The following is a 15727-nucleotide window of genomic DNA, read 5'->3' as shown; positions in this document are numbered from 1 at the left end:
CTGAGGTGTGAGGTGCAAGAGGAGCGGGCGTCCTGCCGGGATCTGCGCCGCTCCACTCTCGGTCTCCCTGGGGAGGTGGTCCTATCACAAGCAGCCAGATCTCTGGTCTCTGTTCTAATCCTCCCCTCGCCCCCGACATTTTCACGAGCATCTCAGGTGGGGCTGTGCTCCTGCATCCTGTGGGTAGAGGCCAGATATGCTGTTCAGGAAACACACAGGACATCCCTCGGGGCAGAGAACAACCCTGTCCAGACTCTGTGCCGCAGCTGAGGAGTCCTGCCTTGTGGGTCCCAGGAAACTGTGGGTTCCCTGCTGAAGTAGGGTGTGCAGGGTGGCCTGGGCACACAGAGTGCCTGGCTCCTGTCGCGGAGGAGTGCTCAGGAGCCATCAGGCAAAATGGGGACGGGAGGGGGTGCGGAGAGCCACGTGTGTGCAGAGGCAGCATGACAGTCGGAGGGACAGACTGCAGGAGGAGGAGAGTTGGGGCACATGCCCGAGACTGGCAGGCGAGTTTAATAACCAGTGAGAGTCTGGCGTCCGCTGAGCGACGTCAGCAGGAAGGCTGTGAAGCAGCAGCCAGGAGTGAGCGCAGAGCAGTGATTCCTGGTCATACCTGACGCTGCCTGGGAGCCGTGGTTTTTAAGTTAGGTTGCTTTCCATGTACTATTACAGGCAAGCACAGTGTAGAAGATTCCTGCCATGGTAGCTGAAGGTTACCCTAACCTGTAGGGGACCAAGGGTAAGAGTTAAACTGGGTTTCTTTTCAGTAACCACACAAGCAAGAGAAAGTAAAATATTTGAAGTATTGAAAGGAAAATAATCAACATAGAATTCTGTGTACAAACTAAATTATTCTTCAGAAGTGAATGAGAAATACTTTTTCAGACAAAAATTGGAGGCATTTGTCTCCAATAAATTTGCCTTGCAAGAAATAATAAAAAATTCTTCAGCAAGAAAGGTGAGACAGGTCAGAAACTCTGATTTACATAATGAAAGGAGCATTAGAAAGGGATAAATGGAGATAAAATACAAGTCTTCTTAATTTTCTTAATTGCTCTAACAGACAGCAGTTTGTTCAGAATAGTAATAGTAGCAAAGTATTTGGCGATTACATCTCATAAGTAATTGAAATGAATGGCAGCTTGTTGCAAAGGTGGGAAGTGGCACTGGGAATTCTCCAAGGCACCCCCACTACCTGTGAAGCTGCACAGTGTTACTAGAAAGTCAGCTTGGGTTAGTGCGTGTGCAGTGCAAACTGGGCAACCACTGGAAAAGTTTGAGAAGTGTAATTGTTATGCCGAGAGAGAAGGGGAAATGGGATCTTTAAGGCAGTGAAGCCATTCTGTTTGATACGAAATGGTGAATACACGTAACTGTACACTTGTCAGAACTCATAGACTGTACAACACAGAGTGAATCCTAATGTAAACTGTGGGATTTAGTTAATGTTTCAGTATTGGCTTATCAGTCGTAACAAACGTATCAGTAATGCAAGATGTTAGTAAGAAACTGTTGTGGCGGGGCTGAGGGGTATATGGGAATTCTGTACCAATCAATTTTTTTGTAAACCTAAAACTATTCAGAAAAAGTCCATAAAGAAAAAAAAAATTTGTAAAGTGCTTAAAAAAAAAAAAAAGGCAAAGCACCAGTCTCTCAGTTCTGTGCAGTGACACTGATTTAATAGACCTGATTTCTGAAAGGGGTCCTGAAGTGGCTTTGACGTTCTCGTTGTGAGTGTAAGCCGCGACTGGAGGCTGACTCCCAGGGTGAAGGTGCTGTCGTCTCTGCAGTGGTTTGACTTTCTCTCGTAGTTTCTGATACGTTCCAGTCACTGTGAGGAGAAGACCAGCGCTAGAAACAAGAGGAGCCTTGCCATGTATCTGGGAATCCAGGAATTCTGGCTGCCAGTGTTTAGGTTAGGATGGTGCTGGGAGAGCATGCTGACCTGCCGCACTAACAGGGGTTGAATAATTCAGGCTTATTTGGCCCTAAGGTCTCTGTTGCAACTACTCAACTCTGCTACTGTGGCAAGAAAGCAGCCACCACGACACAGAAATGAATTCATGTGGCTGTTCCAATAAAACTTAATTTACAAAAGCAGGTGGCAGACAGTATTTCTCCATTGCTGTAATTTGCCAACTCCCGATCTAAAATATGCACCAGGGAAGCTCTCTAAGTAAAATGAAGGACTTCTGCAAAAGAAACCTCAGTAAGTTCTCCAAAGTAGGACATTTACAGACCACATTCTCTGACCAAAACAGGTAAACAGGCGTAAGAGTGAAGTAAGTAAAAACCAGAATTAAGGAAAAGTTCAACAACCGACTGTTAGCTGTGGAGTTCTTTAAAGCTCTGGAGTTAATCTTGCTTGGGTCAGACAAGCAATCAAAAGTGCAGCTACAGGTCATTGTAAATGAACAGTCCGCTGTGTATCAGAATCCATGGTAAACGACCAGAGCTCTAGGTGGGAAGAGTAGTGGCTTTAAATGTTGTTGTTGAACGTGGATGATTGGAACAAACGAACTAAGTGCTGGATCCAGACAGAAGGAGGGAGGCAAAATGAGATGCAGGGAGGAGCAATTCAGACGTGTAGGAGCTGTCAGTAATGATGAGCTGACGCCACTCCTGAAAAAGGAAGGGAGGATTCGCGGCTTCCATCAAGGACTGCTACTACGAAAGATCATTGAAAACAAAGTGTCCACAAGTCTAGCCGTGGAAAAGACACGTACAGATACTCAAGACAATGAAAATGATAAAGCCATAGCTATGGGGGAAAGTGGTATGAAATTAAATTTAAAAATCAGAATGAAATATCTGATGTTCTGAAAAATGTACTAAACTTGTCTTACGAAGACTTATAAAATATGGACCCGTAATCATTAAGGAAGTCCCCAAATAATCATACCCAATGTGGGACTAGAATGAGATGGTTTTATAGGCCAGTAACAGGGGGCCTGTGAGGAAGAGAATATTCCGATACAGTTGAAACAGTTACAAGAAGACAAGTATGGGAAACTTCAAATGTTTTCTATAAGGCAGCACAGCACTCTGGACGCAGTAAATACTCAATAATATGCTCGATACTACAACAGACAGGCAAAGACGTAAAAGAGAAGATAGTTTCCGACTATTTGTAAATAAGATTAAAGATACAGAGCTTCTAAATAAAATATTAGCAAGTTTGGGTCTGTCTAGGAACGCCTCGAGAACTATTAAAATGGAACCAAATAATGTTTATTCCTGCAATATAGGCTTATTCATTAATAGGAAAATTATCTCAGTTCACTGTATTAATATGTAAAAAGTACTTATCTTGAAAGATGTTGAAAAAGTATTTGATAAAATTCGAAATTCATTTCTAATTTTAAAAATAGACTTTCGGGGGAGGGATAATAGCTCAGTGGTAGAGCACATACTTAGCATGCACAAGGTCCTGGGTTCAATCCTCAGTACCTTCATTAAAAGAAAAACAGAGTTTCAATAAACTAAGAGCAAAGATATTTCTGTAACGTAACTACCTAACATCAGTAGCAAGCATCTGAGTGGTGAAATGCTAGAGCAATGAAGAAATGATGAGTGAAAATTAGCTCTTGTGGGACAAAAATCTTTATGTATAAAGCACAGGTAAACATGTAGTACATAATACAGCATACAGCATGTTTATGACATTACAGTTTCTTTGGGGCGATCAGGAAAAAGACCTGAATAAAAACACTCCTCGTGGGTCAGTACTGCAGAATGGGTGGAGGAGCGCGGCCCTGGAGGGTCGCCTGTTACAGTCACGTCGCGCCGGCAGAGGCTGCGAGTCCCCCGGCACAGCAAACGCAATAAGGCCGTCACAGTAAGTGACCCCAGCACTGCAGAGCAAGAGCCAAATTTATGACAGTGTTTGAAGGAAGTGAAACTTTCTGCTGAGAAAACAAAGGATCTTTTGGGAAGTGATTTCAGTCGAGACAGACTCAGTAAGTTGATTGGTTTCAGATAAATTATTTGAACTTCCCCTGTGAATAGAGCTGAGTAGGTCCTTGACAGTCATAAAAAATGAGTAAGTGGGGAGAGTCAATGTTACAGATATTTTAAACATCCTGAAATTATCCGGAGATTCAGTGTAACTGATATGTCTGTTCTTAACAAGTGTGTATTCGGCATCAGTTGTATGCAGATACTGTTCTGAATTCTGGGGTGCAGCAGTGTACGGAGCAGACAGAAACCCCTTCTCTGCTGGAGCCTGCATTGTAGTCAGTTGAGATAGACAAAGAAGTGTGAATAGAGGAAGTCAGGGTTGTGGTGATTCCCATCAGGATTCTAGTAGGATGCGGTTTAGAGTCAAATAAAACATATCAGAGTCCACCTGGGCCAGTGTCTGTGCAAGATGACGAAGGGAACTGTTAACAATTAATTATTCTATCAGATATTTAACTGTGATGTGAAATTAGTTACTGTGCTGTAGGTGCAAAATAATCAGGGGGCTGAAATATGGAGAGTTCAGAAACAGGCTCAAAACGAGAAAAGTGGCATTTCAGATGAGTGGAGAACACAGCGGGTTATTCAGTGAGACGGTACCGTGGACAGCTGCCTGTCTCAGCACTCCAAAGCAGAGTCCAAACTGGTAAAGCAATTATAGAAACAAAGCAGCACTGAAGTACCAGAAACACGACTTTGCATGCATGGCTCTGGAGTAGCACAGGGGAGGTCAGTAGGTCTGACGTTAAAAGTGAGGTCTCCTGGGGGCCGGGAGCAGCAGGCAGCGCGAGGAGACTGGTGACAGCTGGGGGGTCGTCCGGCAGCGTGTGTGCATGCGGGGCACAGGGTCACTCGCGGTCTGTTCCCACGGCCCTCTGGCTCTCCCAGCCCTCCCTGCGGCTCGCCCTCCGGCGCAGGACCCCTGGGCGGGGGAGCGGTGTGGGCTCAGACCGCTTTCTCCTTGGGGAGCGCCTCTACAGCCGTGGTCGCGCTGGTGTCTGTGGGCCGCCCGCCTGGTGGGGAGGGGCTGACCGCACACCTGCACTCCTGTTGCCTGTTTCTGTGTCTTCAGTCGCAGCAGATCTGTCCTGCTCGTCTTCCGGTTCTCCTGTGAGTGGTTTCTCTGCGAGTGGCTGCACTGCAGCTGTGCCCGCTGGAGGAGGTGAGCGCAGGGCCTTCCTGCTCCGCCACCTTGGCCTTGGTTTACCTTCTGTATGAGCGTGTGGTCTTTTCAGAACTGGAACAGACCCCGAGCTGCTTGGATCGGCAGTCTCCCCCTCACCAGCTGACACGGGTGTACCTTTCATGGAGCCCTGTCCCTTGCAAAGCTTTTCTTAAAAATCATTGGTGAAAAGAGTTGGATAGTTTATTTTTAATTGTCAGTTTTTTCTTGCTTTTTAAGGTGCCAGCAAGAAAAAGATTTTCTACCTCAACTCTTTTTTTAGGAAAAAGGATTGCAACAAAATCAGATACCACTCTGAATCCTGGAACAGTGGATCAGTATTTTACTATAAAATGCTACTGTGTAAAATGGGAGCAGCACTTTTTTTTTTTTTTAAAGAAGTATAAACATTTTCTGAAGCATTTTTCTTAATTTAGAGAGCTCAGTGTGATACCCGAAAGTATAAGGTGTTTCTCATTTGTGTGCGTTACACAGTCTTTGTTAAGTAAGATGTGTGTTTTGTCAAAATATACGTTAGTGTGTGTTCATGGGTTTAGGTTTGTTGTCTGCAAAGTTTGAATTGGTTATTTGTGAGGTTCGCTGATAATGCTTCTTCTTCACACAACAATTGGAGGAAATGGGTCGGTGTGGACCTAGATGCTTCTTATGAGTGACTTTTGTGTAATGCCAGTTTCTGTCCCCCCAGTATTCCATTATCCATTTACGAAACAATTCTTGCTGCTTCCTCATGCTGAGCGAGGAGGGAGGGCTTGTCGAGCACTGGTGCAGTGAGTGAAGCTCTTGTGAGGGAAGGTTCATCTCTTCTCATGGAGCTTTATTTCCTTAACGGCTCGCGCAGTAAGACAAACCATAACTCGGCAGCCTTTGTTTCTGCAGACTCAGTAAATTCCCACGACTACATTTCCATCGGTAATGAGTAATTTGCTGCTAGATTTGGTGATAAAATACTTAACTTTGCCCATTTATCTTGCTTTGCTGGTTTCTGAATTCCATTCATGGTGCTGTGGAAGGAACGCAGGACAGTGACACAGGCCACGTGGGCTCTGGCTCCCGCCTCTTTCTGTCCTGAGTAGGTGCTGAGTCAGCGCTCCGGGGGCTGCAGCACAGGAGGGCGGACGGTTGTTTTCAGAAGCAGCGTCCTGAAGTTACACATGTTAACCCACCTCAGAGTTACAGTTTAAGCTTTGTGAAACCACTTACTCTCTGACTTCTGAGTTATACCCGGTTGCTTGGTGAATATTTTCAAAGCTGTGCAGATTTATTTTTTAAGCTGCTTTTTAACGTTTTGAAATCTTCTGACCTTTTTTGTAGCATTTTGTAGACTTTAGATAGATGCAAGATAAAAATGCAGACAAATCTTTAACACAGAAAATTACAAAATCTGCAGATTTGTTTTTTACTGTACCATTCCACAACAGTGACTGACTATGCTTGTTTCTAATATCTTTTTCACATTTTTCTTTGGTTTATTAATTAAATGAGAATTTCTAAGCTGTAGTAAAAGTCTCTCTTTTTAACCTGAAGGTTGCATCTCCTTTCCTCGCCTTCCTTCCCTCAGTCTGTCTGTTCATCTCCGTTTCTCCTTTTCTCTATATTTAATAAAATGGGGAAATGAAAAAAACCTATGGTTTGTCTTTGAAAATAAATAATTGTGCATGTTAATCTATGGCGACTGTTATAATGGTTTACTTTTAACCATTCATTAAAATATCTATGAAAGCTTTGTATTCTAGTCCCTGATGTACAATTTTCAAAAGTAAGTAGGCCATCTAATACACTAACATCTAAATACAAGGTCTTAAAAACTCAGCTTCTTCTAATGATGCACTAAGAAGTATTTTATAATAAATACAAGAATTTCTAAATGAATAACAACACACTCTTATCATAGTTTAGTGTAACTGTAAAAAGCTCGGGAGGGCAGTTTCTGTAGTCTTGCATTAGTAATTGAAGTTGAAAGTCTGCTCCGACAGACTCAGAGTCAAGGACTGTAAACAGCCTTAGGGAGTGTCATCCGGCCACCTCACTGACAGACGAGAAACCTGTTTCCGAGAGCGTGAAACTAGCCCAGGGCTTTTAGTTGTTAATGCCAGAGCCCAGCCTAGCGCCCGGGCCTCCAAACTCTTTATAGCTGTTAAGTTTTTAACCTTGTCCTGTAGAGGCTTAATTCAGAGACTGACAGTTTGGATGTACTTGGTTTATGGAAATAAATCTGGATTACCATGTGAATCTATTACTTGTCTAAAAAGATAACATTTATTTTATTTTTTTAACATTTTTTATTGATTTATAATCACTTTACAGTGTTGTGTCAAATTCCAGTGTAGAGCACAATTTTTCAGTTATACATGAACATATATATATTCATTGTCACGTTTTTTTCTCTGTGAGCTACCATAAGATCTTGCGTATTTCCCTGTGCTATACAGTATAATCTTGTTTATCTATTCTACAATTTTGAAATCCCGTCTATCCCTTCCCGCCTTCCACCCCCTAAAAAGATAACATTTATATGAAGAAAAGTCCAAACCTTTTTGAAGGTCATTGCCATATTGTCCTTGTGTGAAAATGCCCTGTGCTCTTGTAGATAGGAAAGAATTTGTTTGCCACAGAATGGTAATTCTTACATTAAAAAAGTCAAAGCGTCAAGATTAGAAGTTATTTCAGCTTCTGTTGCTGTCTTTTAGAGAAACCCTGCTGAGAGCAGGCAAACACTTATGCCTCTGTTCTCACTGCATCTGTAGGAAATAAATCGCTGACCAAACGTAGAGTTAAAGTGCTCCCTTACACCCAGATCCCGGTGTTCCGGTGTAGCTTTTATTTTCCCACTAAATACAATTTGCTAAAAACTGCACTGGTTGTTTATATGACATGGTACTATATTTAAAATTTCATTACTGAAAAAACAAGATCACTGTTAAGGAGATGTTTATTCAGTGTAAACATATCAACGCCATACCAATATCGAAAGAAACCAGCCGAGCTTCTGTTACCTGCTGAATTCCTGTGCGTCTTCCTCGTCCTCATTATCTGCATGCAGGTCCAGGAAGCTGAAAATTTCTTGGTAAATTGTCACGAGTCTGGAGACATGCCAGAGTTATGATTCCTTTTTAATACAATATTATATTGGTTCCAGGTGTACACCATAGTGATCTGATATTTTGATAGATTGTTCTCCATGTAAAATTACTATAAAATATTGCATGTATTTCCTGCACTGTATACTACATCCTAATTAATTTAGTTTATACCTAGCAGTTTGTACCTCTTAATCCCCTTCCCCCATCTGACCCGTCCCCTCAGCCCCTCCCCCCTGGTAACCACTAGTTCTCTGTGAGTCTGTTTTTGTTTTGTTACATTTGTTCATTTGTTTTATTTTTTTAGATTCCACTTACCGGTGAAAACACACAGCATTTGTCTTTCTTTGGCTGACTTTTTCACTAAGCATAATACCCTTCAGGTCATCCATGTTATTGCAAATGGTAAAATTGCATTCTTTTTGATGGCTGAGTAGCACTCCATTGTATATGTGTACTACACATTCTTTGTCTGTTCATCTCTTGATGTATGTTGAGAAGTGAAACTGTTGGATCATATGGTAGTTCTAGTTTTCCTGTTTTGAGGAACCTCCATACTGTTTTTCACAGCAGCTGCACAAATTTACATTGCCAGCAACAGTGCACGAGGGTTCCCTCTTTCCCACATCCTTGCCAACCCTTACTTCTTGTCTTTTTGATGATAGTCATTCTGACAGCGTGAGGTGAAGTCTTGTTGTGGTTTCGATTTGTGTTTACCCAGTGATTAGTGATGCCAAGCATCTTTTCATGGACCTGTTGACCACCTGAATGTCATCTTTGGGGAAATGCCTGTTCAGGTCCTCTGCCCGTTTTTTCAATCGGGTTTTTTCTTTGTTTTTGATATTGAGTTGTGTGAATATATTTTGGATATTAACCCCTTATTTGACACATTATTTGCAAATATCTTCTATTCAGTAGGTTGCCTTTTTGTCTTGATGATAGTTTCCTTTGCTGTGCAAAAGCTTTCCAGTTTGATGTAGTCCCATTTATTTATTTTTGCTTTTGTTTCCCTTGCCTGAGGAGACAGATCCAAAAAAATACTGCTAAGACTGATGTGAAAGAGTGTATTATGTTTTCTTACCTTTAGGTCTTGAATCCATTTTGAGTTTACTTTTACATATGATGTGAGAAAATGGTGTAGTTTCATTGTTTTGCATGTAACTGTCCAGTTTTCCCGAAACTATTTATCGAAGAGGCTGTGTTTTCCCCCATTACGTAGTCTTGCGGGAGGTTCTAGATAACCGTGTTCTGTTCCATTGGTCTATGTGTCTGGTTTTTGTGCCAGTACCACACTGTTTTGATGACTGTAGCCCTGGAGCAGAGTCTGAAGTCAGGGAGCATGATTCCTCCAGCTCTGTTCTTCTTTCTCAAGATTGCTTTGGCTGTTTGGGGTCTTTGTGGTTCCATACAGACTTTAGGATTGTTTGTTCTAGTTCTGAAAAATGTCATGGATATTTTGATAGGAATGACATTAAATCTGTGGATTGCTGTGGGTCGTATAGACATTTTAACGGTGTTAATTTTTCCAGTCCAAGAGCACAGGATAGCTTTCCATTTCTTTGTATCTTCAGTTTCCTTCATCAGTGCTTTATAGTTTTCAGAGGATAGGTCTTCACCTCCTTGGTTAAGTTTGTTCCTAGGTATTTTATTCTTTTTGATGCGATTTTTTAAAACAGGATTAGTTTCTTTCTTTCTCTTTCTGATAGTTCAGTATTAGTGTGTAGCATCACAACAGGTTTCTGTATGATTCCTTTTTGAACAAACCTATAACCCTGTTTGGTGCCTAATGAGTTTTGAGTGTGAAGTATGGTTCTTAGGCTGAGAGCCAGTATGTAGTTTGCAGTTTACCTGTGTGTCCCTGTGTTTACACGTGAAAATCCCGATACAGTGCTCCAGTGCTGTCAGCCTTCAGCATTTGTCCATTTGTGTCATTTAACCGGTTTATTAGTGTACTTGGGTGAGGGTATTGCCTTTAGAAAGTGGCTTATTCTGTATCTGTAGTAATTTCCTTACGTGAGTAAGAACAGCTACTTTACCTCCTGTCCCTGGCTTTCTGCTTTCAAAAGATAGAATTAGCTTGTGGTGTGTAACTTTAGGGTGGATTTATTCACTTCTTACTCCTTACCTCTTTCATTATCTTACATGGTTGTATAATGTAAAGACTGGATATTGTTTTAATTAAATAAATCAGGTTTATGGCAGAAAAGTCAGACTTTTGTTAACCTCTGTTCAGTGTATTTATATAAGAAAGATCTTATGACAGAATTTCAAAGACTGTTGCTTTATTGCATTTGGAAAATCTTTGTGAGGGAAATCTGTAGGCACTTAATGACAACTATAGATGAAAGTTTTCCTTTAAAAATATCCTTGCTAATTTGGCATGAGTTTGTGAAACTGCAAATGTTGAGAAACTAAATTCTGTTTTCGTAAGCCTTAGGCTCTTCACTGGGAGTGATAAGACAGTACTTCCTTTATTTGTGATTTTAAATGTAAAAACATTATCTATAATGCAGGATGTTCCTGCTTGGAGGTGGGTCAGAAAGAGACGTCCCTCCCAGAATTCACTCCGGAAATAATTACTGAGTGCGTCCATATGTGTTGTGGACGCTGTCGTGTAAAAAGTAGATGTTCTTATATTTGCAAACTAAGCGGTTTCCTGGTCTTCCTGAGATGCCTGGGGAGCCGCCCAGGGGCTGCAGGGGCTGCTGCCCCGGGAGGACTTGCCGCTTGCGTTTGCACGTGGACCAACATGACGAATGCTGGATTTTCACTTGCTTCTGATCTGTGTGTCTGGAGCAGAGGTGTGCTTTTCGGTCACCAACAAGAAAGTAGATCATACTTTCTGATTCATGACTGTGGGTGTTGGTCCAGACATTTACCTGCTATTACCAGACACGACTTCGTTTTACTGTTTTACTTGGACAGACTTTGAGGATAACGTAGGTAAGATTATGATCTTCTGTAAATGCCTTCAAAGTGGATTTGGAAAATAGGGAGTAAATTGACAATGCCTTGTCCTGGTTTCTGTTTTGTTTGCTTTGCCTTTTTTGAGACCAGAGGTATTCTCACTTCAGTTCTGTTTCACAGCAGGATGAGCCAGTGCCCCGGTCGTGTAAGAAGCAGCTAAGGTTCTCAGAATGTGACTGTCAGATGCACAGATGAGCTGATGAGATGCAGGGCACCCTAGAGAGGAGAGCGGCGCTCGCCCCGGGAGTCAGGAAGCCAAGGGCCTCTTTTACATCTAATCAGTGTGTGACCTTGAAAAAAGTCTCTTACCGTCTTTGGGTTACAGTTTCTTCAGGTGAGGGGTCTAGACATTAACTGGATGGGGTCTCTTGTCTTTGAACCTGTGAAGAACTGTCCTACCCTCGTCATGATCAGAACCACCATGTCAAGGGTAGCTGGCCATCTGGTGTTTTTATTAATCATCCTTTCAGTAACATTAATGTCAGTGGTAATTTCTTACTAAATTTTCATGCTGTTTTTCTGGAGACAAGTCTTCCAGAATATTTCTACTTAAAAATTTGATTCTGAAGGTACTCAGTGGAAGCCACGTGCTCATCCAGTTCGTGGTCTAACACTGTGGACAGGGCTGGTAACATCCTAATGAGGTTAACCCTCAGCACTTAAGAGTTGCTGTACTAAGTCAGGTACACAAATAAGGTGAAGTTAGTATGCCTGTGGGAACGTGGGGGTGCTGTGAGCTTTATGAGTCTGATGAGAGTGTCCCCCTGCGGCAGCTTCCAGCATGTTCCTAGGGTGTGGCCGTGGTGGCCTGGGGCTCAGGGTGACCTCGGGCTCCCTCTGTTCTCGCGTCGAAGGTGCCCATCCCAGACGTCCCACCATGGTGCTCACCTGCGTACTTGGTCACCTTCACGATCGGGGGTATCGGCAGATGAGCTACCCGGCAGCTCCAGAGTCCGGCCTGGGTGCTGACAAGCGCGCCTGTGTCTTGGTGCCGGATGCCTGGCCTGGCGTCTCCAGTCCGCTTCTCGCAGGTGGTGCTGATCCTCTTGTCCTTCTCTTCTGACAGGTGGCTTGTGGCGCTGGGCCTTGTTTCCCCGAAGGCACGATGTCTCGCTTGCGGCAGCCCCCCCTGGTGACGGGCATCTCTCCCAACGAGGGAATACCTTGGACGAAGGTCACGATTAGAGGAGAAAACCTGGGGACTGGCCCCACTGACCTCCTGGGTAAGGGCGGGCTGTGGCCCATGGATTCACGTCTGTGGTGGGTGGCCGAGGCCGGGGACACTGCTCTGAACCAGTGAACCAGGGAAAACACTGCTGTGGTCTCTACAGGGTGATCTGAACAGGAGTGGAGGGATGGTTTGGCTTTCTCATTGTTCTGTTAAAACCATTGTTTTATCAAGTCTTGTCTGTACTGTCTCACCAGGACCTTGAGACAGTTCCCCACAGCTGAGACTGGCCTGGACCCCTCAGTGCCGGCCTCCCCTGCCTGGATGGGAACAGCCTCCCAGCTCTTCCCGCCCCGCTAGTCCTGTTTCTGTCGGAGCCTGTCCTGCGCTCCTCTCTGCACTCTCTCCCCCTGGAGGAGACTGTCCGCTGGTCCACGTAGCGCCCATGTGCCGGGGCACCACCCAATCTGGGCTCCAGACTCTGGGTGCAGACTCTGCGCACTGACGCCGCCCGTGGTTCTTGTGAGCCTCCCCCCTCAATGGTAAACAAGCAGCATTGTAGTTTTAGGATCGGTTTATGCTTTCCATTGTTTTAAGCTCAAGGATGTGAGCGGTAGGATCCTGTGCATCCAGTCAGCACCGCATGCGAGCTTTAGATGTGGGTTTGCACCCCCCCCCCCAACAAAAGCACAAAGACTCTCCCAACCCCATCTCAGGGTCCTGGTCTGTCAGTGGCTCTCACCTGGCCTGGCTCCACCTCCTCCAGGACTTAGAGCAGGCTCTGGCCCAGCTGACAAACGTGGAGCCTGTCCTTGATTTTTAACAGCTCAGGTACCGGCAGGTTCAGCGCAGGGAGCAGACTGTGCGGAGTGTGTGGTCGGCTGCGTGTGAGGACGTGCAGGTGGGCTCGCAGCAAGGGGGCCACTCGTGTGGCTGCTGAGGGTCTGTGCTCACTTCGCACATTAACTTATCCCCATTCAGACGTTCTCACGACCCACTGGTACATGGTGGATGTTTTTCTTGTGTCGTCGCTCCTGGTCGGCAGGGGCTGTCTGGCCATCCAGAGACCCCGTGAGAAGGACGGGTGGTCAGAGCGAGTCCGCTGAGCTGGACAGGAAGAAGCTGGAGGGTCTGCTGAAACCTGCGGCGCAGCCGTTGTTGAGACGGCCCCCGGCAGAGCCCAGGGTGTGCAGAGCTGCCCTGCTGACCCTCACCCGGCGTGAGACGGACAGCTGCTGTGCTGGCACCACAGCAGTGGACGAGGGCCCCAGCCCGCCCCGAAGTCCACACGGCTACACGACACCGTCCCTGGTGCCGCCTCTTCCTTGGTGGTGCAGGGCGGCCTCAGAGCTGTCTGCCTCTACTGGCCATTCAAGTTTTATGGTAAAAGCCAGTGATAAAGGAGACTGTTCTTTGGGCCACTGTGTGTGTGGCAGGGGTGAGGGTGGCAGTTTTAAGTTACTAGTTTTTAAAATCAGTACTTCTTAATGGCAGTAACCAAAAATCTGCCACAGAATTTTGAAAGCCATTAAAACATTAAAAAAACTTTAAATAGAATTCCCATATGATCCAGCAGTCCTATTTCTGAGTATCTATCCAAAGGAAATGAAGTCACTACCTCAAAGCTCCGTGTGCACTTCCGTAGTGTTCGCAGGAGCCAAGGGGTGGCAACAACCCTAGTGTCAGTGAGTAAAACTCAGACGTGTTAGACGAGAAAGACCGCCTTCCTAAGATTAATGCCTGGTGACTAATCTCATGTCTCAGCTTTTTGACAAAGTTCATTCCAGATTTTTCTTTATCCAGAGTGGGAAAAACCCTTAGCAGGAAGGCTCTGCCCCACAGGGAGCCCCGCACACGGCTGCTGGCCGCTGGGTGGACGTCACTCTGGCTTTGGCTCAGGCAGGGCTGTTCTCGTTTGGCTGAGTGTGTGTGACTTTTGTAAATCTGCTAGTTCAGCTCTCGCCCTGCTTGTATTGCCAAGAAACCATTTTTTTAGAAAGCAAACTTAACCTACTAAATAATTGAAGTGTTTTTAACTCAGATGACATCTACACTAGCCCAGTAAAACGCTATAAAAACACTTTATTTGGAATTCTACAAGTTACTTTAAAAACAAGATGTCATATTTCATGGCTTTCAGTACTTAACAAAAACACGCTTAAGAAATAGGTCTTACAATCTTCTTTCATTTCCATGACATTTAAAATGATCTGCTTAAATCTGTTTAAAATTAAATGGTGATTATAAATTTTTTTAAGTTAAAATGCAGAACAGATACTAAATCAGAGGACTCTTGACAGCAGTTCCAACTCGAATAAACTGTTGTCACAAGTCCTTTTTCCGCGTGTGCCGTCGTGGGTCTCACAGAAGTTATATATTGACCTGGAGTGACACCAGAATATCCAGCATCTCTAATTAAGCAGTTCATAAATTAAGGTGTTTCCCATTCACTGGAAAAAACAGAGTCTAATTTACGTGTGCATAAGAATGATTCGAGTAAGTGTCCCCGGCGCTCACCTTGGAGATGGAGCGCTCCAGGGATGCTTTTAATCTCTTAAATTGCTTAAATTTTTCATAATAAAAGTTGGTTATCAGGAAAGCTAGCAAGACATTCTCATTTGGAAAAATAATTTTGAATTATGAATGCATCTAAAAATGTGTTAATGTCGTTACACATTTAAAAAACCAACAGAAAACTTAGTCCTAAAGGAACCTTTAAGTGCTATCATTAGAAAAACTAAATTCCTTACATGAATAAATAGTAATAGGTATTTTAGGGAACTCTCTGAAGTTCATTATTTCAATAAATGTCTTTAGAATGGAGTTGCTTTTATTCCTTTATGGTTAATATGACACTCTTAACTAAGCAGTGCTGTCAGTTCTCGGAGAAGAGACCTGAACCCCTCCCTGCATTTTTCCAGCCAGACCTGCATTGGTCGAGGTTCTGCTGCCCTGCTTGACTCTGAGTGGTATCAGAAGTTGAGGGAGAGAAGAGGAGGTGGGGAGTGTCTCGGCGCTTGCAGCGCACACGTGGACTCATCTCGCCTGCAGGCATTTCCCACGGTGACCTCTGCCTTGCGGGAATGCGCTGCCGGGATGCTGGGGTCGGCGGGGCCCCGTCTCCCGCGATCGCCCTCAGGGCTTCCCTGTGTGGTCGCTGCCTACATCGCGGTGTCCTGGACTCGGGGCGGAGATGCCAGGCGTGGGCTGAACTTTCTGGGAGCGGAGTGCAGTCCGGCAACAGTGCCTAGTGGGGAGCACGGAGGCAGCGTGGACTGCCCGCACAGGGGTGCTGGGCAGACGTGAAGACTGAAGGCGTAGCCGGTAGCGCCCGAGAACACTCACTGCATTTAATAGGCTTAAAATAAGGTG

The 15727-nt window shown here is 44.5% G+C and overlaps 1 protein-coding gene across 7 annotated transcripts in view; it reads left to right on the top strand.

Annotated features, from left to right (window-relative positions):
- EXOC2 (exocyst complex component 2) overlaps positions 1-15727 on the top strand; it is a 120094-nt gene that overhangs the window by 14122 nt on the left and 90245 nt on the right. For all 7 annotated transcript variants that reach the window (XR_004131364.2, XM_064476115.1, XM_064476116.1 and 4 more), the window contains exon 2: positions 12254-12410. Coding sequence is in view for 6 of the 7 variants with exons in the window: in XM_064476115.1 (XP_064332185.1) it covers positions 12293-12410 (118 nt within the window). In the remaining variant the exon portion in view is untranslated. The remainder of the gene's footprint in view (positions 1-12253; positions 12411-15727) is intronic.

Source organism: Camelus dromedarius, chromosome 19 (assembly GCF_036321535.1).
Source record: "Camelus dromedarius isolate mCamDro1 chromosome 19, mCamDro1.pat, whole genome shotgun sequence".
Classification (NCBI taxonomy): Eukaryota; Metazoa; Chordata; class Mammalia; order Artiodactyla; family Camelidae; genus Camelus; species Camelus dromedarius.
The sequence above is the reverse complement of the archived record's forward strand: the minus strand, read 5'-3'. Positions and strand labels throughout refer to the sequence as shown.